This window comes from Podarcis melisellensis (assembly GCF_964234715.1).
Source record: "Podarcis melisellensis genome assembly, chromosome: 1".
NCBI lineage: Eukaryota > Metazoa > Chordata > Lepidosauria > Squamata > Lacertidae > Podarcis > Podarcis melisellensis.
Window position 1 is genome coordinate 85,365,126 of NC_138528.1, and position 25,947 is coordinate 85,391,072.

General features: G+C 45.9%; 1 protein-coding gene across 1 annotated transcript in view; it reads left to right on the forward strand.

Moving 5' to 3' along the window:
• Positions 1–247: 247 nt before the first annotated feature.
• LOC309375205 (protein lifeguard 3-like) overlaps positions 248–25,947 on the forward strand; it is a 36,345-nt gene continuing 10,645 nt past the window's right edge. Inside the window, exons 1-2 of the mRNA XM_081920788.1 lie at positions 248–390; positions 25,134–25,374. Of these exons, the coding sequence (XP_081776914.1) occupies positions 25,155–25,374 (220 nt within the window). The 5' untranslated portion in view covers positions 248–390; positions 25,134–25,154. The remainder of the gene's footprint in view (positions 391–25,133; positions 25,375–25,947) is intronic.

Sequence of the window (25,947 nt, forward strand, 5' to 3'; positions counted from 1 at the left end):
CAGTGAGAGAGAGTGAGCCAGGTAGGGGCAGAGAGCTGCGAGTGCCAGCGCGCCCCCCCCAGATGTTGAACCGGTGCGGCCGGCCCCCCTGCACCCCCACGCTACGCCACAGATTCCAAACAACAAATGGGCGCAACTTTCCGGCGCAAGACCCGATCGAACCACTTGGTGGCACCCTGAGCTCCTCGGACGCAGCTGCTCGCAACATATTCCTTTTGGACGGGAGGGGCTGGGTTTCTCCCGGGCGCCGCCTCCCTCCGTTCCCCCGCGCGCCCCGCCCTCGCCTCCCAAGGGCTGGGACGAGAGAAGTGTTGTTAAGTTCTGTGTCAGAGTCGCGGCTGCTGCGAGAGAAGAAAACTTAAGTCTGTGGGACCGAGCGCCAGCACCAAGGTAAGGAAAGGAGGGCCTGCGCTTTCGGGAAGGGATTGCTCGTGAGGAAGCCCGATGCGTTGCGGGGTTGTGGCTTTTTTTATTATTATCCCCGGGGGCCCTAGCAGGTGCCGATGGGGGACCCAGAAGAGATGCGTTCTTTTCCTCCCTCCCGGGCAAGTTTTTCTGTGCGCCCTTGGTGCGTTCTGAAGTTTTGTTTAAAAACGCACACTCGGTTTTTTATTCCTTCTCCCGAGGTTATTGACTCCTTGGTCGGAGTTTGCTCTGTTTTGATCCTGACGGTAGCCAGATCTGCTCCGCTCTGGGAAGCAGCCGAGCGCGGGGCTCCGGTGCCTGGCGCTGGCCCTGCGCTAGCCGGTACCCGCCATTGGATCGCCTTGCCTGGTTGGCACCTGGTGCTGAACGGCCAAGAGGCACGTCCTGGCGCTGCTTGTGAAATCGTTGCCAGAGTGTAAACGAAGCAGAGCCGGGCGGTTTCGTTTTTGCTGCGCAAGGGGGGCTGGTAACTCTCTGCATATGCCCGGAGGAGCTCATTACCGCACATATTCCGAGACGTAGCCAAGGCGCGGACACATTCTGTGGCTAAGCCTTGGCACATATTATACCTAAGTGGGTCTCCCAGGGAGCCTGCTCTCGGTATGGCAATTTCGTTCTGCTTTTCAGGGACTGGTTTCGGTAAAAAGATCTGGATTGAGAGATTGGCGTAGTTGGTCGGCCTCGACTCCCCAACCGAAGCAGAGGCAGAAGCTCAGTCTTCCCTTGTTATTTCCAGTCACCTGACTGCATTTGTTCCTTGGCTGGAATATTAGATCATGGAAGTTTTCAGTCTGGTTTTTACTTTTTCTTTAGAATATGGGTTTAGTTTTAGTGTTTATGATGGGTGGGGTTACACCAGTCATCTGTCTGTTTCATGTTTGCACTCCTAAGATAATCAGCAAAGAGGCCCTCCCTCCAACTGAGAATGGGTAGGCATTGTGCCAAAGCAAGCCCTGGTAAGTGGGGTTAGGAGGACTGTAGCCTAAGACTCCTTTCCAGGAGAGGGGAGTTGGCTTTTAAGTGGGCGAGGACTTTTTGGGGCACAGAGGGAGGGAGGGAGGGAGAGACCTGCTCTTTCTGCAGTGGGTCCACAGAATCCCCTCCCTCTAGTGAAACTTTGCTTAAGTGCCAAGCCCACAGGGACAAGAGATGTGGAGTTAGCAAAAGATGCAGCTTCTAAGGAAGAAGAGGAAGCCAGACAGAACTTTGTGAAAGAGTCATGCTCATAGAAACACTGTGATGTAATGGGGTGGGGCAAGGGCTGGGTGACCTTTTTTGACATTTGCTCCGCTGACAATGTCCCTTGGTTTTTCCACTTGTCTGCCGAAATGACAAGGCTATTTTACTCCCTTGCCTGACCAACCTGTTCCCAGCCTTGCTGATTCCTTTCTGTCCCAGTCTCCCTTTGCTGTTGTTCCTTCCCATCTCCCTAGATCTGTCAAATGCAGTCATTTTACAGTAAAATATTTAACCTTCTCTTCCATTTCAGTAGAGATTACGATTCCCATCCCTGGGATTCCCCAACTAGTTGTGTCACTAGGATTAAAAACTCTGAATTCTTCAGTGCATGGCCTGGATTTTGTTGGCTTTTTACACACACACACACACACACACACACACACACGTCTCAAACAAACAAACAAACTAGACATTGTTGCTAAGTTTGGTCATGTTGTTGTCACATTAATCCTTGAGAAGAAATGTATTACTATTAATAATCCTTTAAATTTCTGCTTGGACTGTCACTCACAAATAATCTGTTGGGTTTTTTTAAGTCAACAGATTTATTACCCAGAACAAACATGTATACTGTATAACCAAAACCTCAATTAAAATTCATTTTTTTGTATCCATCACACACTGGACTTTTTCTTAAGTTATGGCCCACTGTTGTACTATGGGCCACTTTAACTGGCAAGCACACCTCAGATTGGAATCTGTAGCTTGAAACTCCCTGCCTCTTCACTGTATTATTTTAGATGCCTACTGAAAATGTTTTTGAAAATGGCCTTGATTGAGCATTTATTCTTACTTGTTTATGGAGTGGTTATACAACAATGAGCATTTATCTTGCATTCATCTTGGCTGGCTTGTGGGGTGTTTGAATGTCTTCCCATTAGTCCTTCATTCGTTTTACAGCCTTTAATGTATTTCCCTGTCACTTTTCAACATTAAAAAATGTTGATTCTTTTTTTATATGTCGATTTGTTGCGCTAGAGCAGAGGGCTTTAATCCACTTTAATTAGGGAAACCTAAATCTACAGTCTGGAGTCATGAATCTTAATAGTGAGCTTGTGTAACCAAAACAGGGGTAGGGAGTAGCAAGAGGGAGATGGATGCTTGGAGAAATTCTAAGGCTTACAGGTAATCTTGGCCCAACTGCACTGGCTACCAATTAGCTTCTGGACCCAATTCAAAGTACTTAAATGGCTCAGGCCCACAATACCTGAAGGACTGCCCCTCCTCATATAAACCACCCCAGTTTCTGTGTTCTTCATCTGAGGCCCTTCTTCATATGCCTCCTCCACATGAGGTCTGGAGGGTGGCAACACGAGAATGGGCCTTTTCATCCTTGGATACTTCAGGTCTTTCTTTCTCACATATACATTTGTTTCTTGTAACAAATCAGTTGCAGTGAACATGTGAGATTCCAAGGATATCTGGGGGCTGAGAATTCCCTTGAGCTACATAGAATGTTGCCATATTTCAGGGCAGGCAGTTTGGGCCCATTTAGCCCATTGCTGTCTTCCATGATGATTGGCAGCTGCTCTCTGGGACTTTCTGCATACAAAGCAAACGCTTTGGCTTCTTGAAGCTGTAGCCCCGCCCTTTCCTCAGACATTTTTAAAAACAGAGTTATAGAATCTCTTCAGCCCCAGGGCAGGGAGGTTGATCACCAGTCCTTCCCAAGCAGCTATGCTTAGTAAGGAACCTGGGCAACATGTCCTGCCTTACCAACCTGAAGGTTTTTAGCCACTCTGCATCTTCTTGGGCATTCATTTCCCTAAGGGGTTTCTCCTATTCATCCCTCTTTTGAACTTTCAAATAAGGACCTGGGAAATAGTAACTATTTTCTCTTGGCCTCTTTGAGAAAAGAGCATCACCTAGCTTTGAAGACCTAGATTTAAATTGAAAAGCTCCTGTTTGCAAAGGTCTAAGTAGCATGGCTCAGGTATGCACATGTTTAGAGATGGGAAGGCCTGGAAAAAAACCTGGTCTCCCCATTTTTTCTGGGTTTTCCCCCAGGCCTTCTCATGCACCCTCTGCTCTAAAAGGCTGGCAAGCTGAAGAAAGAAGGCTCAAGCTTAGGCTGAGATCTGGGCGTAAACCCCATTGAACACAACAAGGCTTACTTCTAAGGAGACATGTATTGGCTTGCTGGGTTAGCAACCAGATTGGCCCAAGGTCATGGTAGGAATCAAAAACATGTGGTAGAAAAATATTAAAACATGATGTGTTTTTTACAAACGCAAGCCAAATCTAACCAGCCACCGTATTTGGTTTGAAACAAGTTGGGTGGTGGTAGAGGAGGACCAGCAGATCAGCTGAAGCTCCTCAAATTGTGTACAGGACTAAAACATTTCTGTGGCACAGGTTTGCTGTAATGTTCCTGATCAGTTTCTTCCCAGGCATTTGTTCTTCTTTTCCCAACTTACATCTTCTGGAGCAGAAGGGAGCAAAGCGAGTGAGAAAGCATGACTTGAGTTTTCCATTCCGATTGATTCCAACTTGGCTGGGAGTTTGGGATTCCTTTTCCTCAATTGACCTCTTTGTTTCCCGAAGTCAGATGGGCAGGCGGGGGCTACACATAACAATTTGTGCTGAGATGTGAAATGGCTAACGCTCTTTCCTACTCCCAGGTCTGGGAAAGGCAATTGGATTTAAAAAACCTTTCTGTGTAAACATCCACACACACTGAATGTGTGCATAAACACAGCATGCGCACACACTGCACCTTCTCAGCTGATCTGTGCCCAATTAGTTACATATTATTACATTTCTATATCATCTTACCCCCAAAGAGCTCATTGCAGGAATATGTGCTTTTCTCCTCTGCATTCACTCCTCAAAGCAGCCTGGTGTGATAGGTTAGGCTGAGTGGTAATAACTGGCCCAAGTTCACCCATTGAACGATGGCTGAGTGGGGAGTCTGACAATCTAACCGCTACACAACTCTTGTTACCTCTTCACTCATCAAATCAGGAAGGAGCAATTTGCATCCCCATCAGGGCACTGGGCTAAGCAGAGAGGTCTCTGCCCCATCCCAGTGCTGGGTCTACCTTTATTCTTTTTCCTGTCTCTCCCAAGTGGGGGGTCTAGTAAGGATGTGGGTGAGAGAGAGAAAAATGTACTTGCAGGACTGGGCAGAGAGTTACCGTATTGGCCTGAATATAAGCCTCACTTTTTCCACATATCCTGACCATGAAAAGTTAAAGTGCGGCTTATATTTGCAACCTTACGGTATGCATATATTCAGATATTTTTTTCTCTCCCCCCCTTTCCAGTTTTAAAGGTGCAGCTCATATTGGGTGCAGCTTATATTCGGGCCAATACGGTACCCACCCATGACCCAAAGATTCAGCATGGGCTCTGTAATGTGGGTTTTTGAAAACAGGTTTTAAAACTCTTTGCAGAAATAGCTTATAGGGGTATTGGAAGGCCTGCTTATATGGTTCTGTGCAAAGTGTCACATAATGTAAAATAAAAGGTCTACTCCAGTGCTGAGATTTATAAAGAAAAACTGTCAATTATTTGTTGTTGTTGTTGCCAAGATGAAGCTTGAAAATATTGGAGGATTGCATCTGAAGATGACCCTCCCCGTTAAATATTATTGTATACCCATACCTGGGGGAAAACGTTTACTAAAACAGCAATTAAAATTAAAAAAATATTTTGCATTCAGAACATCGAGTATAAAAGCGGTGCTGTCTTGTGTTGTCTGCCTTTTGGTCAGCACGTGCAACATGGCTTTTAATCAGTCCTTGTGATGACTGCCTCTATAAGGGAAGCTGCTGGTTTGCATCAGCTCCCTGCAGACATCTGCTGACTTTCTCCACAGCTTCCAGAAGCCGGAAGCTCTCCTTGGCAACTGTATCAGGTACTCCAGTTGTGAGACAGAAATGTTTCCTTGTCGTGAAGCTGCACCTATTGAATTTCTTCCAGATTTGCTGCTGTAAAAGGCTTAGAAGCCTTTGCCGGGAAAGAAGTAGGAAATAATCAAAGCACTTGGCAAGAGGAAACAAACCTCTTTCCCTGACACGACTATCCCCAGCTCTTTCTCTCAATTAGAGCTGTACTTCTGGGGCCTTGTTGGCAGAGGCTTGGAGTCTGAGCTGATTGAGCACTTCTCTGTGCTTTGCTAGTTTCACATTCTCCGAAGCCATCTCTACTGTTTTAAAAGGGTAGCTGCATTAGGGAAAACCAGTTCGTCATGCCGAGGTCTGGCCCTTTAGTTTAAGGATTCAATCCAAGAGCATTATTCTAACAATACAAGAGAGGTGTGCCGCCTCCCCCCCCCCGACCCTGACACTGCAGTGACAACCATTATTTTAAAAGAAAATGGAAAATTGGAATCTTCTTTTTTGACCCCTGGCTATGACATCCACAAGCTGAGAAAGTCAGTACGATAAGTGACAAAGCAAATTTACAGAGCGCTGTTTGTATGTGTGTTGAAAAACTACAAAAGGAACGGGGTTGGATCTGAGCATCCAGACCAGAGGCATTGGCAATCAAATTTAGGCATCAGAACTTCCTTTTTAAAGGAAATGTACACTGTGAGTAACAATCAACATGTTCTGAAAATTTTGATGCCAAACTTATCCATAGGACTTTTTCTAGTTTCTGCCTTGCTCCTTGATCTTGATGAGGAGCAAGTTATTTTTTTTACTGGTTTTGCTAAAACCACGAACAATTCTTGCATTATTATACTGGAACATTATGTACATGTGCACTTCAAGTTTCCTAAAGTATCCAGCATATCAGCATACAACAATGCATGCAACTCTGTAAAACTGCTTAGGTATCTATATTTACAAAAAATTATATTGTAGAAATGTAGTACTGTATTGCATGGGGCATGGCTTTTATATGTATGATATATGTTTGTTCCTGCTTATAATTTTGCATATGATTAGCCAGGCTTTCTTTTTCTGTAACCGGCAATGCATGAATGACTTGCACTTGATGGAAAGAATGGTTCAGTGTGGACAAATTCCATCCATACATCTGTTTAAAAAGGATTGCTCCTCCATCCCCAACTATGAGTGCTCATCTTATTTATTTCATGAAATGCATCACCCAGAAAAAGCTTCTTTCACTTGCAGAACAGTTCAGTTTCTGGTCCTGAAGCCTCTTGCTAAAAATAGACTGATGGAACTGTGAGGCCTTTCCTGCCCTGCCCTATTCATAATAGGAGGTGTCATGTTTTCCCTGCCCCAGCGTTAGCTCTGAAAGGGATTTTTGTAAAGTTTGCTTGAGCCTAGGAACAGAGCAAAAACTTTGCATCAGGATTCAAAATGTCTGGAGCCCCCCTGCAAAATGCAATATTATATTTGTACCTAGGAAAGGAAAGAGAATAGAGAGAGAAAAGAACACTGGGGAGTGACTTGAGAGTTTTATGAGAAAACATGAAAGGGAGATGGAACTATATAACATATTGACTCAAGCTTAGTGTACGTGTAACACTGGAGAATTGTGGTTGGATTTCCTGTAGTTTTAATGAGGTCCTTCAAATTTTATTGAACCAATGTGGGGCCAGGTGGAGGAGGTATTTACTCCCCTCCCTCCTCTCTTGAAGCTCCAATTTTGGAGCCCCCCCCACAAAGGCATCAAAGCAAAACCCAAAAATATCAGGAGATCTGATTGCAGAACTCCTGTGTAATATGTAATCTGTCTCTAAATGGCTGGCTGGGACTGATGGGAGCTGTAGTCCAAAATGAATGGAGGACACCAGGTTGAGAAAGTCTTCCATAATGAGGAGGATAGTAAGACACATGGACTAATAGCTGCAGTGGCCGTTTGCAGATATGTTACTGAGGGTACAGTCCTAAAGCAGACTTGCCTGGGAATAAGCCCCAATGGACACCGTGGGAGTTCTGGGTTGTAACCAATCAGGTTTTACACAAGAGTAGACCCATTGAAATTCATGAACCCAATTTAGTTATGTTCCTGAATTTCAGTGGGTATATTCTGAGTAAAACTTAGCTGGGTACAGCCCAGTATTGTTCATGTTTTTGAAAACTTAGCCAACAGAAACGTTTGTATAAGGCACCCGCCGGGTTCCAAGTATAAAGAAAAGCATAGCTGTCAACTTTTCCCTTTTCTTGCGAAGAATCCTATTCGGAATAAGGGAATTTCCCTTAAAAAAAGGGGAAAGTTGACAGCTATGAAGAAAAGTATTAAGGAATAAGGTCAGAAAACAAAAGCAGGCGTTTCCCATAGATCTTTTTTCTTTTGCAGAAGTCAGAAGTTTTGCTTTTAGCTTTGGTGTCTCATGACCTAGAAAGAATTGCAGCTTGTGTTAAGGCCGATAGGATCACAGTGGACGCTGTCCAAAAAAACTTTCGTCACTTTCAGAATTATTCAGTTTCTGGGATCTACAGTCTCTTGCTAAAAACAGATTGGTGCGAGGCCTCTGCTGCTGTGCACTGCACTATTCATAGTATGAAATGCCATGTATTCCAAGCTCTTACATAGGCAGCTGCTTTATACGGACTGATGCCATTGGGTCCATGTAGCTCAGTATTGTCTACACGGACTACAGCAGCTCTGCTGGGTTTCAGACAGGGAATCTCACTCAGCCCCGCCTGGAGATGCTGGGGGTTGAATCTGGGGCCTTCTGCATGCAAAGCAGATGCTCTACCCCTGAGCTACAGCCCTGAAAGGCTTTGGCATTGTGCAATAAAAAAGCAGTTTGTTTTTAAGGTGCCACAAGGCTTGATTTTGCTGCAACAGACACCTGTTCCTCTAGAAACCTAGAAAAAAAATCAGAAGCTTTCCCATTCTCTCTCTCTCTCTCTCTCTCTCTCTCTCTCTGGGACCATTCCGTTTTAAGCTCCTCCCCTCCTGACTCCTTTTCCAAGGGAAGAAGTAGGGCCACACCTAAGTCCTACATCACATGCGACTGTGACTCAGCAGATAATTAGTGAGTCCCTGAACAGGCTTTTTTTTCTTGAGAAGTAGATGGTACTGCTATGCTGTACTTTCAGTTCCTGGTGTGCTGGGGAACTTGTGATGGTTGAGTGGGAAGAACTGTTCAACAAAGCTACAAGTTGGCACTTCAGCCTTCACTCAAGGAGACTGATTAAGGCTACAATCCTAACCCCATTGACCTAGGAGAAAGCCCCACTGAATGTAGTAGGGCTTACTTCTGAGTAGATGCAATTAGGCATGTGCTATAAATGCCTTAAAGAACCACAGGCTGTGTAAATGAGTCCAGTTAAAGGCAGAAAACATCAAGGATGTATGCTGAGCAAGCCATCGCTGGTGGTTAGACCAAGGTTGCTGCAACAAGAATGCAAGAGTGACAGGTTTTAGCTCTGGCACTTTGCTAACTTACTTCCTACCTGTGTTTGGCTTCTGATTCCATGGTTTCTGAAAAGCAAATGCAGTTGCTGGTGACAATGTGGGGCAAAGAGAAGGAAGTAGCTTTCTCTCTCTCCTCTCTCTCTCTCTCTCTCTCTCTCTCTCTCTCTCTCTCTCTCTCTCTCTCTCTCTCTCTCTCCATCTCTCCCCACTATACACAGATGTGGGAAGTTTTCTCTCTCGCCACAACAACAAGCTCCATTGGCTTGTACTGCCTGCAGCGGAGTGATATGGAAGAAGCCATGCTTTGTTTTCAGGGAAACAATTGCTATCTTGAGAGGTTGAACAAGGGGAGTTTGTAGTGGACAAACATAGAAAGTACAGCCGTATCTTAGAATGGGGTGACGGCAGTGGTGAGTCAGAGGGACAAGGGAGTGAGAACTACCAGGCAGAAGACAGCTAGCTCTGTTGTATGCCTGTTGGCTTTCTGGATGCGTAACTTCTGCCTCTCTGTGACATGGGTGCCTCCGCGACATAAAGCAGTGGTGTGAAAAGCCTCCTGGTACGTGAGAGAAGTCTGCTATGTGCTGCCTCTCTACATCAGCCCCTCCTCTGTCTTTGGGAGGGCCATAGCTGGAGTAGATTTCTTCCACGTGACATAGGGCTCCTCAAGGAGTTGCCCTGAAGTGGCTCCTACCGCAGAAAGCTAACATGGGAAGGTGGACATGGACTGTTTACTACACACCAAAGGCAACTTCTGTTCATTTCAACCTAAATCAGTCCATTCTGTATGGACACATTATCTGAGTTTTAGCTAGCTGGCTGTAGTGTAAGCTGAGAGTTCAATTTATTGAACTGACTTGGTGCAGAGAAAAGCAACGAGCATGTACCTCCCCTCACTTCCTGCAGCCAGTTTTTTAATTGATTGTACTTCTCTTTCAAAGTACAGACACATTTTTCATAATATTGCGCCACCTGGAGCTAAAAAGATGTCAGCAAGAGGCCTTGCTTTCCTCTGGAGTATCAGTGGTGAGCCATTTCCATTAGGCCATGCCGATTGTTATTTTGTTCAGTTTAGCATTTCTTGCCAGATAAGACTTTGTGGTGCTCTTATTTTTTTGTCCCCTGCTGGGATCACATCTACTCGGATGGTCCGCCCCCGCCACTTAATGGATCCAAATGGTTTCCAGAGAGTGGTAGGGGATGCTTTATCCCATGTTGATGGCCTTTCAGCTGATTCCCTGGTGGTCCGCTGGAATGCGGAGTTAACCAGGGCTATTGACTGTCTGGCTCTGAAGCACCCTCTCCAATTGCATGGAGCCCTGACAGCCCCGTGGTTTTCTTTGGAGCTGAGGGCGAGGAAACAATTGCTGAGACAGCTAGAGTGTCAGTGGCAGAAAACTCATTCTGAATCGGACCGGACATGGGTTAGAGCTCAGCGTCGAGCCTACCAAGTGGCAATAGCGATGGCGAAGAAGACTTTCTTCACCGCCTCTATTGCATCCGCAGAAAATAGTAGCAGGAGACTCTTTCAGGTGGTTTGAAATCTAACGGAACCACCTTTACCACCGGGGTCTTGTAAAGACCCCAAGATCTCCTGCAATGATTTTGCAAAGTTTTTTGCAGATAAAGTCGCTCATATTCACATATTCAGAAGGAGGTAGACACCACCGTGGGAGTAGGGCCGGGGCAGGAAAGTGCTAGAGCCCTGTTTGGTCAAGTTGCATGGAATCAATTTCAATCCATTACCCCCGAGGATGTGGACAGGCTGCTTGGATGTGTGAAACCAACTACCTGTCTCCTTGATCCTTACCCATCCTGGCTAATAAAAGCAAGCCGGGAAGGGCTGGGCGATGGGCTGCGGGGTGGTGAATGCTTCTCTCTGTGAGGGAGCATTCCCAGATCCACTGAAAGAGGTGGTCATTAAACTGCTTCTTAAAAAAAACATCTTCAGACCCGGCCAGTATGGCCAACTATCACCCAGTCTCGAATCTTCCATTCTTGGGCAAGGTGATTGAGCAGGTGGTTGCTGAACAACTCCAGGTACGCCTGGAGGATGTGGACCATTTGGATCCTTTCCAATCGGCTTCAGGCCTCATCATGGGACTGAAACTGCCTTGGTCACGCTGGTTGATGATCTCCGGCGGGCTAGGGACAAAGGTGAGAGCTGTCCAGTTCTGCTGGATCTCTCAGTGGCCTTTGATACAATCAACCATACCATCCCTTCTGGACTGTCTAGAGGGGCTGTGAGCTGGGGGCACTGTCATACAGTGGTTCCTCTCCTTCCTCCTGGGCCATGTTCAGAAAGTGGGGGGGGGATGAGTGTTCAGACCCCTGGGCTCTCACTTGTGGGGTGCCTCAGGGTTCTGTCCTCTCCCCCATGCTTTTTAACATCTACATGAAGCCGCTGGGAGAGATCATCAGGGGGTTTGGGCTAGGTGTTCATCAATATGCAGATGATACCCAGCTCTACCTCTCTTTCAAATCAGAACCAGTGAAGGCGGTGAAGGTCCTGTGTGAGTGCCTGGAGGCGGTTGGAGGATGGATGGCTGCTAATGGATTGAGGTTGAATCCTGACAAGACAGAAGTACTGTTCTTGGGGGACAGGGGGTGGGCTGGTGTGTGTGGAGGACTCCCTGATCCTGAATGGGGTAACTATGCCCCTGAAGGATCAGGTGCGCAGCCTGGGAGTCATTTTGGACTCCTAGCTGTCCATGGAGGCGCAGGTTAAATCTGTATCCAGGGCAGCTGTCTACCAGCTCCATCTGGTAGGCAGGCTGGGACCCTACCTGCCTGCAGACGGTCTCGCCAGAGTGGTGCATGCTCTAGTTATCTCCCGCTTGGACTACTGCAATGCACTCTATGTGGGGCTACTTTTGAAGGTGACCCGGAAACTACAACTAATCCAGAATGTGGCAGCTAGACTGGTGACTGGGGGCGGCTGCCGAGACCACATTACACTGGTCTTGAAAGACCTACATTGGCTCCCAGTACGTTTCCGAGCACAATTCAAAGTGTAGGTGCTGACCTTTAAAGCCCTAAACAGCCTCGGTCCTGTATACCTGAAGGAGCGTCTCCACCCCCATCGTTCAGCCCAGACACTGAGATCTAGCGCCAAGGGCCTTCTGGCAGTTTCCTCATTGTGAGAAGTGAGGTTATAGGGAACCAGGCTGAGGGCCCGCCCTGTGGAACGCCCTCCCATCAGATGTCAAAGAGATAAACAACTGCCTGACATTCAGAAGACATCTGAAGGCAGCCCTGTTCAGGGAAGTTTTTAATGTGTGACATTTTAGAGTATTTTTGTTGGAAGCCGCCCAGAGTGGCTGGGGAAACCCAGCCAGATGGGCGGAGTACAAAAAATAAATTATTATTATTATTATTACTCATTTCAGTCTTTATGCAAATTTGAAATGCAACTGATATGTTCATAATTGCCCCAATAACCACCTGTCTCATGAGATTTCTAGGCAGGTCTGGAAATAAGTATTTAACAACAACAACAACAAAAGCTCTGTTCTGGGAGAGAGCAGCAGAAGAGATCCCAGCTGTGGTCTTTTGGCTTTCTGGAGTGTGGGTTGAGGGGAAGCAAACCTAATTCTGGTGCAACACATGCTACTAACAGCTTCCTTTCTAGTGCTCTGCTGCCTGAGGAATGTGATAATGGCTACCATAAATGAAATGTCAATGCATGAGCTGATCAGCATTTTTTGCTGCTGTGTGTAACATGCCTAAGAGCTGGTTGTGAGTAAGAAAGAGCACCAGCTCCTCTGAAACACCAGCTCCTGACGTGGTGAAAATGCTCCACCAAGATACCCTCAATTATGTTTAATATAACACTTGTCTGGGTAAACTAGGAATAGTCAAAACAGATTCTGAAGCTGCAGGGATGTGGGCTGGGCTGGTGTATTCTTGATCTATGTGTTGAAATCATATACTCTTTTAATGTTGTTGAAGCCAGAAACTCTCTACTACACTCCCCCCTTTTCCTCCTTAGGAGAGACTTTCGTCCTTCATTGAAGAAGTTTGTGGTGTGCTCATTATGAAAGAGAGTTCCCCTGGCTGAGTTGCAGCCTGTAACATTATGCTGTTATCGGGCAGGGTGCTGAACGCACCCAGATAAGCAAGGCAAATGGAGGGAGCTCACAGAACTCACATGGACCCAGTCAGACTAGATTTCCTCCTGGTTTTGCATCCTAAGCCGTGAACTTAGTCATTGGCTTTTTCCAGTGCTTTAGATGAGTCTTTAGATTCTTCATTATTATTGGAGCCAACCACAACTCCCCACCCGTGAGGCTACGTGGTTAAATAACTTCCTTAGTCATTCACCGTAGGGCAATGATGGATATGGTTACCTGAAATAATGCCTTCTGCCATATGGACATTGTAAGATCCTATGCCAAAGCCCTGGCTTAAAGTGCCTCTGCCAAATGAAGTGTGGTGGGAAAAACCAGTTGGCCCTGGGAATTGACCGGGGAGAGGATCATTTTAGCACTGGCACCCTGCTCAGGGACTGGTTTTCCTACAGAGTTTCTTCCACCTTCATAATGGCCTTTTGGGTACCAGGAGGTGAAGATGTCGCTGTTCACTCCAAGCTTCTAAATACCCTGTGTTTTATGGTCTTAGTTTTAAATTGAGCATTAAATTGTATTTTTAAATTGTGTCACTTTTCTTAATTGTGCCGTCCCTGCTCTCCCAGGCCACTTTGTGAGCCATCCATAGAACTCCTTACGATGGGGCGGCTTCATAAATGCAGAAAACACAACTTAACAGATAAATGTAGACAAGGTGGCGACTGGCGGTTTATTCTGCTGCTGCAGCAGTTGCTGTTTAATCTAGATGAAGGCCTTGGACACAGAGGCTTTTGTGTCCCTGGCTTTCCTTGGTACCGCCTTACTTCATACTGTAGCTGCTGCCTTCAGAGCATTCTCTTTGAGCCGAGTGTGTTGGGAGGTGGAGTTCTGCGCCACTCCCTTTGCCTCAATTAGTCTCATGCTTGAGGCCTGACTCAGAGGGACAGGCTGCCAGGTTGGAGAGCCAAGAATAGAACAACTCTGCAGGAAGAGACATCTGTATTGCATGTGGCACCAGAGTACACAAGGAGCTGCAACCTGCTTAATAGTTGCACCACCTGTTTTCTTTGCTAATTGTTGTACAGTGGTACCTCTGGTTAAGAACTTAATTCATTCTGGAAGTCCGTTCTTAACCTGAAACTGTTCTTAACCTGAGGTACCACTTTAGCTAATGGGGCCTCCCACTGCCGTGCGATTTCTGTTCTCATCCTGAGGTAAAGTTCTTAACCCGAGGTACTACTTCCAGGTTAGCGGAGTCTGTAACCTGAAGCATTTGTAACCCAAAGCGTTTGTAACCTGAGGTACCACTGTACTGTCTACTGAGTTTGTACCTCAACACGGAGCATGTGCTTAAGATGCACCTATTTGGGTGGTTGAATATTGGACTTCCTGCTCTTCTTCCATATTAAAGCAACATTTATTTTTTACTAAAATATATTGGAACTTTGCGAAACCACAGCTTTTTAGTGTTAGATTTGTATGACACATTGGGGTGGGGATGTAATTCTTCTGCCAGGATTTTGGCATCCAACGCAGCTAGCATTAAAAAATATAGATCTGTAAAAATACAAACCAGTCAAGAGGAAGAGAGGCTTAACTAAAGAATCATGGCAAGAAAAATAGACAAACTATGTAGAACTGGCAAAACTGACATATAAGCTACGGGACAAGGATAACTGTGACTTTAAGGATGAATGGGAACCCTTTACAAAGTGTCTGAAGACGCAACAAAGTGAACTGGACTCCTTGGCAGGTTTTGAATAAACATTCACAAACTTTTAATTGATAATAATCAGCTAAATAGTTTGAGGATCTATACAGCTTTGTAACATGCAGAAAACAGCATTCTTAGAGAAACCAAAGACTGGAACTGAGGGAAGTCAGGGGGTGGGGGCAGGTGGGTTTTATGTGGGAGGGTGGGGGGAGGGAGGAAAAATGGGGGAAAACAAGGATGATATGCTTTTGGATAATATTTCTTGTTTTAATTTTGAATAAAAAAACTTTATAAAAAAAGAGAAAGAGAGGCTTGAACCATCCCAAACGTACATATATCTGCCAGGGTGGTGGTAGTGACAGCAGGGGGAATATAAAATCTGTAGAGTAGTGGTATTGCAACGTAAGTAGGTCTCCCATCTAGCAAAGCATTTCCAAAATGATTTCAGGAGGTGAGTTAGGCCAGTAGAAATGGTTGTTTCAAATCCTTTGATCATTGTCTGTTGGTTCTAGAAATCTGCTCTGTAAATCGCTCTTTAAACATAATGTAAACAAATTTTCAAGGATAGGAAAGGGAGGTGCATAAGACATCATTCTACTCTTGGCACTTTGCCAAGTACAACAAAGAGGGATGACTGGAATGTGACCTTGGTGACAAATGTTCATTAGAGAAAATTACCTGAGTGCGTTAAAGTATTTGTATCTGCTTTAATCTTGACTAGTTCCTGTATGGTAGCTCCACAGTACAGTATTTTGGTACTTGGACAGAGAGGTCTTGCACCATCTAGTTTTGTGTTTATTGTTTAGTTGTTACAAAAAAAAACCCCAACAACTCTGGCAGTTTTTTTTTTTTAATGCAGGCTATATTTCTAAGTACTGTACTGGAATAGGAACCACTATTTCCTCCATTCCTTTGGCTTTGCTCTTGCTCCCTGGCCTGTCCAGGGGGCCTTGATAATTGTTCTCACAAATACCCCCTTCTGGATTTCAACAACACACACACACACACACACACACACACACACACACACACACACGTGCCCCGCTCCAGGCAGGTAGGGATGTTCCAGTCACCTATTACCTGTTTAACTGGTCATTTCTGCAACATCTTCTCCTTCTGGCAGTTCTTTGGGCATCTGATCCAGTGTAGTTTATGACCTTTGAACTATTTGCTTTACTGTCAGATAAAAGAATTTGCTTGTTATTGAGGAGAGGAGAGGAGGGGGAGTGCAAAAAAAGAAAAATGAGGTTGGACCAAGTGGCAACTTCTATTCACTTAAGGCCCATCAGTTTCAACAGAAGCTTAAGTAAAGGTGAGTGCATCCCATTGATTTAAGTGTTGTCTAATTTCAGTTTAGTATGGAGGATCTAAACCTTTATATCCCTTGACTTCTGCTGGAGTCTTGCTTTTGACTCGAGTCCTTGCAGCTGCCTAGAATTGTAAATTTATAGAGGTGGGCTTTTTCCATCCAAGGGCCCCAGTTCCTCATAGGAAATCTTTGGGAAACCACATACCTGTGGTGGGCGTAGCCAGAGGTAAAAGTGGGCAAACAACAGAGGTGACACTTGCTTTTGTACCATAGGCTGTGTTCCAGCCACACAAAAGTGCACGTTTTCCCAGTGATCCATCCAAGCAGGAGATGCAGTATTCTCAAAGTTCATGGACGCATTCCAGCCAAGCAAAAACCTTGAAGAAGGTTTCAGTGCAGGGCTGGTGAGGGCTGTGGCTTGAGGAGAGGCCCGATAAAGGAATTTGGCCTGAGGGTCTCCACCCATGCTCTCCAAACACTGCAAGGTTCACTCTCTGCTCATGTGACTGGGCGTCTCCCCTCAACTGTATTCTTTAAGCCTAATTAGGATTGCTAGATGTCCTTTGCTCTGTTTTCAAAGGATCAATCCTTACTTTGTGAAGCCAGTTTAGGAAAGCATTATGGGATAGGAAATTGTGACATTAGAGAATAAGGGATAGTCCTTTAAAATAAACTACCTGCAGGAGATAACGGGCATGCCTTTGCCCTGTGTCAACACTATAGATCCAAAATGCCTTTTGTATTTCTAAATATTTTAAGTAAACCTAATTTAACCCTGACCTTGCAGCTTCTTCCCTGGTGTGGGTGCTGTTTGCAGCAGTATAAATTCAGTTTATTTGCAAATGTGTTTAGCAATGGTGGGGGAACTGTGTCCACTCTCTCCAGGTGTTGTTGGAGCTCTCGACTCCCATCGGCCCCAGCCAAATATGGCAAGTGGTAATCCAACACCCGGGACGCAGGTGGCGCTGTGGGTTAAAGCCTCAGCGCCTAGGACTTGCCGATCGAAAGGTCGGCGGTTCGAATCCCTGCTGCGGGGTGCGCTCCCGCTGCTCGGTCCCAGCGCCTGCCAACCTAGCAGTTCGAAAGCACCTCCGGGTGCAAGTAGATAAATAGGGACCGCTTACCAGCGGGAAGGTAAACGGCGTTTCCGTGTGCGGCTCTGGCTCGCCAGAGCAGCGATGTCACGCTGGCCACGTGACCCGGAAGTGTCTCCGGACAGCGCTGGCCCCTGGCCTCTTAAGTGAGATGGGCGCACAACCCCAGAGTCTGGCAAGACTGGCCCGTACGGGCAGGGGTACCTTTACCTTTTTAATCCAACACCCTCTGGAGGGCTACAGGTTCCCACTCCTGGTTTGCCACTGAATTTTTCTCTCAGTTTGTTAATTCCTTTGACTTGTACCATTGTTAAGTCATTGCAGAAATTGGCATTTGTACTTTTCATTATCCCTCACTCCTCGACCCTGTTAGGGTTTGATCAGATGATATCTATGAGAAGATACTTTATAGCCACAATACCTTTTTCATTATGATTTAGGAGATCTCCCTTGGTCTCACTCTAGCCAGACAGGAAATGAATGGGGCATCTTTTCTGTGTGTTTTTTTCCATGTACATGGAGAGGAGATAACATGTGCTGAAGATGAAAGCAATGCTTCGAGATAGGAAAGGGTGATGTTTACATAAGCTTCAGTAGTCTGGCAGATGTAACTTCCTTGTCCTATCAGTTCCCGTTTCCTTTCACTATATGAATTGTCATAGCAGCAGTTTGAGGTGCCAGTACCCAACCTCTTATGTACATACACAAGGCAGGATAAACAATAAAGTGCAAATTAGTCTTTGGTGGACGGGAAGGCCAAGGTCTCAACAACCTCACTTTGGAAGAACCCAATTCTATCTGTCGGGTAAAAAGCTTTTCCTGACAAATCTGTCTTTCTGGACCCGACCACATTCTCTCTCACTTTCCCTCCAACTAAAAAGCCATGGAAAATGAGGAAGAATGCTGCCCTTTGCACCAGTTTTTAAACTAATCATTAAACTGCTTATCATGACCCCTCCTTCCATTTCTTTTCAGTACTCAGATCTGACTAGGGAATAGCAGGACTGCCTTGCACATGTCATTTCTGCAAAACAAGCAGACCCTTCCTTTTTCTCTGTGTTCAAGTTCTCCCTGTTTATTCGGTGAGTGCCCCCTTAAACATCCGGAAAGGATTTGTTTGTCCTTCCTCTGAACTGCTTCTCACAATGTTGTGTTGTCTTGCGAAATTACTGTCTTTCACTTCTCCCTCTTCCCCCCATAGGCCCCTGGAAGGAAAAATAATTTTTGGAAAAGAGGGGGGGGGTGTATGGAAAATATTGCATCTGCTGTGGCATGGATGGCTGCCATGTTCTCTTCTCCCTCCCCAGGGGGCTTCCATATGTTTGCCCACCTGTGATTGGTCAAAATTAATCTGTTCACACAGGCTCTCCTCTCTGCAAGGAGTCTCCTCAGGAGAAAGTTGCCCTCTTTCCCTAGAGAACTAGCTTGCTTAGAAGCTGTGGGTGAGTGGGAACAAGCTAGAAAGGAGTGTCAATGTTTTGCAACTGAGGGAGCGTACCATCTTGGCAGCCTTTGGCCTCATAGTCGGCACTTTGGTTTAAGCAGCCACGGTTGAGGTACAGTTTGTTCCTAAAGAGGCCTAGGAGCAGCAACATCTGTTTTTTATATCCATTGGGACATAGGAAGGAAATTGCCATCTAGCTCAATACTGTCTACCCTGACTGGCAGAGGCTCTTCAGGGTTTCAGGCAGGGGTATCTCCCAGCCCTACCTGGAGAAGATTGAAACCTGGGACCTTCTGCATGCCAAACACATGCTCTGCCATTAAGGCTGAATTTGTGACATACAGATTCATTAATCCCTGAGTTTGTAGCCTTAGCAGATCCAGTCATTGCCTAGCACCGTAGCAAGATTGTGGACGATACAATTTTTCAAAAAAAGGACTTGTTTTCCTGATTGGAATTTTTCTAGCCTTGTGAATATGTCTGCAGAAGTAACTGCTCTGCTTGCCTTGCCTGCCCCACACATCTGTAGCATATCAACACCCTGAATGGGGACTGGGATAGGGAGGCAACCAAATTTCACTGACTGCCTGGCGTGATTCTAACATGCCACACAGGCTGCTTGCACAGCATACATTTAAAGCACAACAGAATCCTGGGAGCTGTAGTTTGCGCCTCAAAGAGCTACAATTCCCAGCACCTTGGATAAAGTACCTTTCCTTCCCTTAGAAGGAAGCCGCATAGTTTAAACATATGGTGTGTACATACGACTGGGCAACTGGGTATACAACTCTGGCATTGTCCTGTTGTAGAGACAAGCACAACCATAGCACAGGGTGGGGCATCTTAGGCCCCAGGGCAAAATGTGGCCTCCTAGGCCTCTCTGCCTGGCTTTTGGGACTCTCCCCAGGCCATGCCCTTCACTGGCCATGTTTCACATTCTCCTCAATTGGTTTTGCCCAGTTGAAATGTGTCCTTGAACTCGGCCTGAGTGGAGAATAGAGGCGGGTGGGTTAAGTGTGTGTAGAAATCTTGCCTACTCTACAAAGGTGAAATGTTACATTCATTGCTTTGCCTGCTAATGCCTCTGGCCCCACCACCCACTGACATGCAGCCCCTGGAAGATTGCCCAAAACCAATGCTTAAAAAGGTTCTTCACCCCAGCGATAGCATCTGCTCCTTTTACACGCAAGAAGCACTGACAAGCCATGGAATAAGCAGGCGCTGGGGCTGGGGTGGGGGTTTGCTAATGAGCATCTTTCTGTTGTGGCCATCCATGCACGGTGGTAAGTGAAAACTCTGGGCTCGTTTGTGCTTGTTTTCCCTTAGAAGGGAGGGATATATAAATATATTAAATAAATAAATAAAAGCTGTGCATTCAAGTGCCCAACTCTTGAGAAATGGTTCTGGGAGTGCTAACTGGCATCAGCACAAAGGGGCTGGTTTGCTGTCCACCCTGAAGAATGTTAAAAGGAATCTCAGGCAACTGGAAATGATTCAAGTGGTGGAAATGATTGTCAATTTCTTCCTGTGTCTCAAATCTGAGTTATCCTGAAGCTGTACTTCTCTCCCTTGGTCTCCCTCCCTCCCTCTCTCTCTTCTGACCAGCATCATGCACAAAGTCCTTGTGTGCATAATCATTTGACAGGAATTATAACACTGGTAATATTACCATATTTTTCGTCCCATAGGACACTCCGTCCCATAGGGGAATTTTTTCCCTTTATTTCCCCCCCAAAAGCAGGTCGGGGAAACCGAACCAGGTCGAGGAACAGCAGGATGGCGGCGCTGCACCTCCCTGCTGTCCCCCAAGGTTGTGGAGCTGGCCGATGTCTGCCCGGTGCGAGGGGTGCTCTGCTGCAGGGCGCCCTGCCCGCCGGGCGGCAGGCTGCTATTTGCAGCCTAGACATCCCTGCGGGATCTCCCACAGGGCTGCCTAGGCTGCGGATGTTTTCCCGAAGCGCCGGGCGCTCTGCTTTCAAGGCACCCGGCGCTCCGGGAAGCAGGCTACTATCCGCAGCCTACACAGCCCTGCGGGAACTCCCGCAGGGCTGCCTAGGCTGCGGATGTCTTCCTGAAGCCTGGAGAGCGAGAGGGGTCGGTGCGCACCGACCCCTCTCGCTCTCCACGCTTCAGCGAAAGCCTGCATTCGCCCCATAGGACGCACCTAGATTTCCCCTTCATTTTTGGAGGGGGAAAAGTGCGTCCTATAGGGCGAAAAATACGGTAACTGCTGCATAATCAGCTGCTTTTGGGTCCAGGGTATGCTTCTGATCTTCTTCTTGCCCTGGCACCACACGCATTTGAAAGGGCCATCCTATCTCCTGGGAGCTCATACAGTGGTACCTCGGGTTACATACGCTTCAGGTTACATACGCTTCAGGTTACAGACTCCACCATAGGCGCCGACTCCATGGGGCCTGAGGGGGCCCGAGCCCCCTCAAAAATTCGTTTGGGGGGGCTCTGCCCCCCCAATAATTTAAGAAAATTATTACCGTAAATTTCGCTCTGTGTGTGTTATTGAGCGAATGTGTGGTCCCTGGAGCTGACTCGCCGGAGCACAGGGGCAAAAATAGGCAAAAATAAGATCGGGCAGTCGGGCGGAGGGAAGGCAGAAGCTTTCCTCAGGGTCTTACTGCCCACCCGCTTCTGTTGCTGCGTTTGCTCAAACTCAACAAAGAGCAGGGAATCCCCTGCCCTCCTGGCAAGCAGAGGGTTAAGGAAAGGATCGAGTCCTTCCTTCTAATTCTTTCCTAGTCACACTGCGTGCAGGCTCCAGGTGGGGGAGAGAGAGAGAGAGAGGGCTGGCTTGGGGGGGGACTTTTGCCTTCCTTTCCTCCCCCCCACCCCGTTAAACTCATCGCCTGCATTCTTAGCCAGCTGCTTCTCCGCACACCCCTCTTGTGCTTCTTGTCCCTTCTGTGTTTTTCCTTCCCTCCCCATTTAAAACGTGGTGACAAAGCACGGATCCACATGGATCCTCAGGATTTTTGCATTGGGTCACCCCAAATTCACCATCAGATAACATAGCATGTCCATGGCTACAGCCTGCACCAAAAAAATCACGCACCCACTGTTGCCTAGGGTCACAGTGGTGCAAAAACGTGGTTACAAAGCACGGATCCACATGGATCCTCAGGATTTTTGCATTGGGTCACCCCAAATTCACCATCAGATCACATAGCATGTCCATGGCTACATCTTGCACCAAAAAAATCACGCACCCACTGTTGCCTAGGGTCACAGTGGTGCAAAAACGTGGTTACAAAGCATGGATCCACATGGATCCTCAGGATGTTTGCATTGGGTCACCCCAAATTCACCATCAGATCACATAGCATGTTCATGGCTACATCTTGCACCAAAAAAATCACGCACCCACTGTTGCCTAGGGTCACAGTGGTGCAAAAACGTGGTTACAAAGCACGGATCCACATAGATCCTCAGGATTTTTGCATTGGGTCACCCCAAATTCACCATCAGATCACATTACATGTAAATGGCTACATCTTGCACCAAAAAAATCACGCACCCACTGTTGCCTAGGGTCACAGTGGTGCAAAAACCTGGTTACAAAGCATGGATCCACATGGATCCTCAGGATTTTTGCATTGGGTCACCCCAAATTCACCATCAGATCACATAGCATGTCCATGGCTACATCTTGCACCAAAAAAATCACGCACCCACTGTTGCCTAGGGTCACAGTGGTGCAAAAACGTGGCTACAAAGCATGGATCCACATGGATCCTCAGGATTTTTGCATTGGGTCACCGCAAAATCACCATCAGATCACATAGCATGTCCATGGCTACATCTTGCACCAAAAAAATCACGCACCCACTGTTGCCTAGGGTCACAGTGGTGCAAAAACGTGGTTACAAAGCATGGATCCACATGGATCCTCAGGATTTTTGCATTGGGCTACTCCAAACTCACTGTCAGATATTAAAAATCTTTATAAAATAGAGAATTAAATACATACAGAATGTTAAATTTTCAGTTTCGAAATATTAGTACTAGTTTAGTACTGTATTTCTATATTACAATAGTACTGTATTAGTTATTTTCAAATACTTAAATATTTTTAGGGTGTAAGACCCAATTAAAGCCCGTTATTTACATACAGTATTACAGTATTTACATACAGTATTAGGCATACTGTATTAACTTTATTAACTGTATTAAAGCATTAACTTTGAGATATTATTTTTATTTAATGAACCCTCAGCCTTATTCAAAGTAAGCTTAAATTAGCTATTTCACTTTTTAATCAAAGTGCTATTACCGTGCGACAGCAATATTTTATGTTTTATTCTTTTAATGATAGTTTAGGATTTATTTAAATATCATTTCAGTCTTTTCAGAGCTATATATTCACTGCTCTGTAATAGTCTATAAGCATAATTGTTACTGTAAATTAAATTAGCTTTTTACGAAAATACCAAGCGTGTTTATGTTTTGTTTCTTTTTTCAAAGCCAAAAAGTGTTTCAGGCTTGTCGAGTTTCCCGGAGTGTGGAGTTATAGAGAGTCGAGTTTTCGGGGTTCTAATGTTGATCATATGACTCTAAAATACTTTTAAAAAACTTTAAAACTCACTAATTTTCATCTAAAATTTAGAAAACTTCCAGGGGCAGGACCCCGGTATGGGCCCCACCAATATTTTTTATAAGTCGGCGCCCCTGGACTCCACTAACCCAGAAATAGTACCTCGGGTTAAGAACTTTTCTTCAGGATGAGAACAGAAATGATGCTCCGGCGGGGCAGTGGCAGCAGGAGCCCCATTAGCTAAAGTGGTGCTTCAGGTTAAGAACAGACCTCCGGAACGAATTAAGTACTTAACCCGAGGTACCACTGTACATATATGAGCAACAGGTAAAATAGATTAGCTCTTTTAGAGAGTCACTGGAGAAATCTGGAATGAGAATTGTTGGGCTTCTTTTAAAAGATATGCTGCTGACATGCCAAGGCGTTGCTGTACATATACTGTACACCACTTGCTTCTCTACAGTGAAATGTAATGGATCAGAAGTTGTGGAGCAAAGAAACTCCCTCTTAACTACTCCATATAAATACGTTGCCAGTACCAGACCAGAGGTGCATATAGGTAATGACTGTTTTACGCTCATTCAAAGCATGCACAACCATGCATGTGCACATCACCACAACCCAGAAGTGGCTGGAAAAGGGAGCGTCACGGGAGCATAGCGAGCTTATATATGCTCTGCCGACAAGTGTGGGGGTCAGGGATGCAACCCATGCGCAAAACAGTTATTGCCTATACTGTATTTACAGAAATGCACTCCTTTTTTGGCCGAAGTATGTCACAAAAATTAGGATACGCATTAGATTTTATGTTGCATTTACATTTGTCAGAAAAAAACTGTTTTTGGTTTCAAAGTTTTTGAGAATTGAAGTGTGTGTTAGATTCGATGGCGCATTAGATTCACGTACATACAGTATTTTAAATTGTGGACACAATTTTAAATGACTGAATGTGCTGTACAGTTTTAGGCTGCAGGCACTGATTGAATGAGAATATACTATGCCATCTTGCCTGTTGCCCTTATTAAGCTTTTCAAATTTATTTAAGTTGAATTATATATGTTTTCCACTGTGTAACTATAGTCTGAGGGAGGTGTGAGGGCAATATATCAGTGGAAGAGTTCCTACTTTGCATGCTGAAGCCCCCCTCCCCTAGGTAGGACTGGGAAAGACAGCTGTATGAACCCCTGGAGAGCAACCACTCATCAGCTTATAGACAGCAGTGAACTAGATAGACGAATAGTCTGACCTGGAATAAGGCAGCAGCACCCTATCGGGCAAGAGGAGGTGGCAAAGAAAAAGCTGTGTCTGTGTGGTGCCATTCTCAAAGTCTTCATTTCATAACAATCATGAGCTATAATGTGGAAGGAAGGGTTTCTCAGAAATAGCTGGATTAGCCTTTTGAGATGCAAGACGGATCATAAGATGCACGCAAGTCTCTTGGGATGAGAAAAAAAGGATGTTACTCGGTTTTTTTGAGAAGTTACTAGTCACTTAGTTTTCTCTCAAGTCCTATATGGAATTCACACGTTCCTTTAAAAGCAGAGGATAAAAAATAAAGAGCAAAGTTGGTGGAGATTATCAATGACACTGCCTAAAAATCCAACAGTTAACAGGTGCCAAAGAATTGCGCTTGAAGGATACATGCCCTCCAACCCCTGCTAGCCAACTTCAGGCAGTAATATGTTCTTTCTTTAGTCTTAGGATTCTGCTACTACAGCCTTCATCCACCTGATGCCCTCCAGGAGTTTTGAAGCACAGTTTGCATCAGCAGTAGCACTGATGTGAGTTGTATTCCAGAGGGCACTAGGTTGGTGAAGCCTGCAAGACATTTGCTTCCTTGTGACTTCCTTTTGGCTCCCCCCACTGGCCATTTTTGGTTCTGATGCACCATCGAGACACAAGAGGCAATGCATGTATATAAAGGGTGATCTGCATGGTTTTTTGTTCAGTACGGTGGAATTTATTTTGCAGGTGCGCTATTACGGTTTTACCTCTTTTGTTTTTCAGTGCTGGGAGCCTCGCTGCGACATGTCACGCCCCTCTGCTCCTCCGCCAGGCTACGATGATCGGAACCCCCTCTATCCTCCACCAGCGGGGGGATATCCTGCGGGGTACCCAGGAGGCTACCCACAACCACAGCCACAGCCCCCACCATATGGTGGTGGGTATGCACAGCCTGGAGGCTACTCGCAACCAGGGGGTTATCCACAGCCGGTTCCTATTATGCCTACGGTCCCAATGGGCTTTGGTATGCATTTTGATATGTTTTCCTCCTATGATGGGGAAGGGGGAATACATTCATGAGTGGGTGGGAGATTGGCCAGCTGAAAAACAAATGGAAAAGGGAGTAGCGAAATGCCACAACTAGATGGCTACAAAAGCAGGAAGTATTAAATATTCCTCTTCTTCTTTCTGCTCCTACTCCTCCTCTTCCTCCTTTTTAAAATGTCCTAACGTTTCCTAGGCACTGCCCTACCCACAGATTCACAATCTAATGGGGACAACACAAAAGGAAAGAAGAATGGGGAGGGAAGAATAAAGCAAGCATGAAAGCAGCTGCTCCTTTCTGCAGCTTATGAAAAGGGGTCAGATTGGGCTTTGCCATTATGGTCTTCTTGAAAAGCAGGGAGTCCAGCCTCCCAGTGACCCCTTGATCTTCTAGCTGATGTGGTTGGGGCTGGAGTGTGCTTCTATCCAGCTTTGTAGTCCCAGGGCAACTGGCAGGGAACAGAATTGTATGTGTGTCAGTGTGCACACATGCATGTGCTGGAGTTGTAGTCCAGCAATATCTGGAAGGACACGAATTCCCTACCTCTGATAT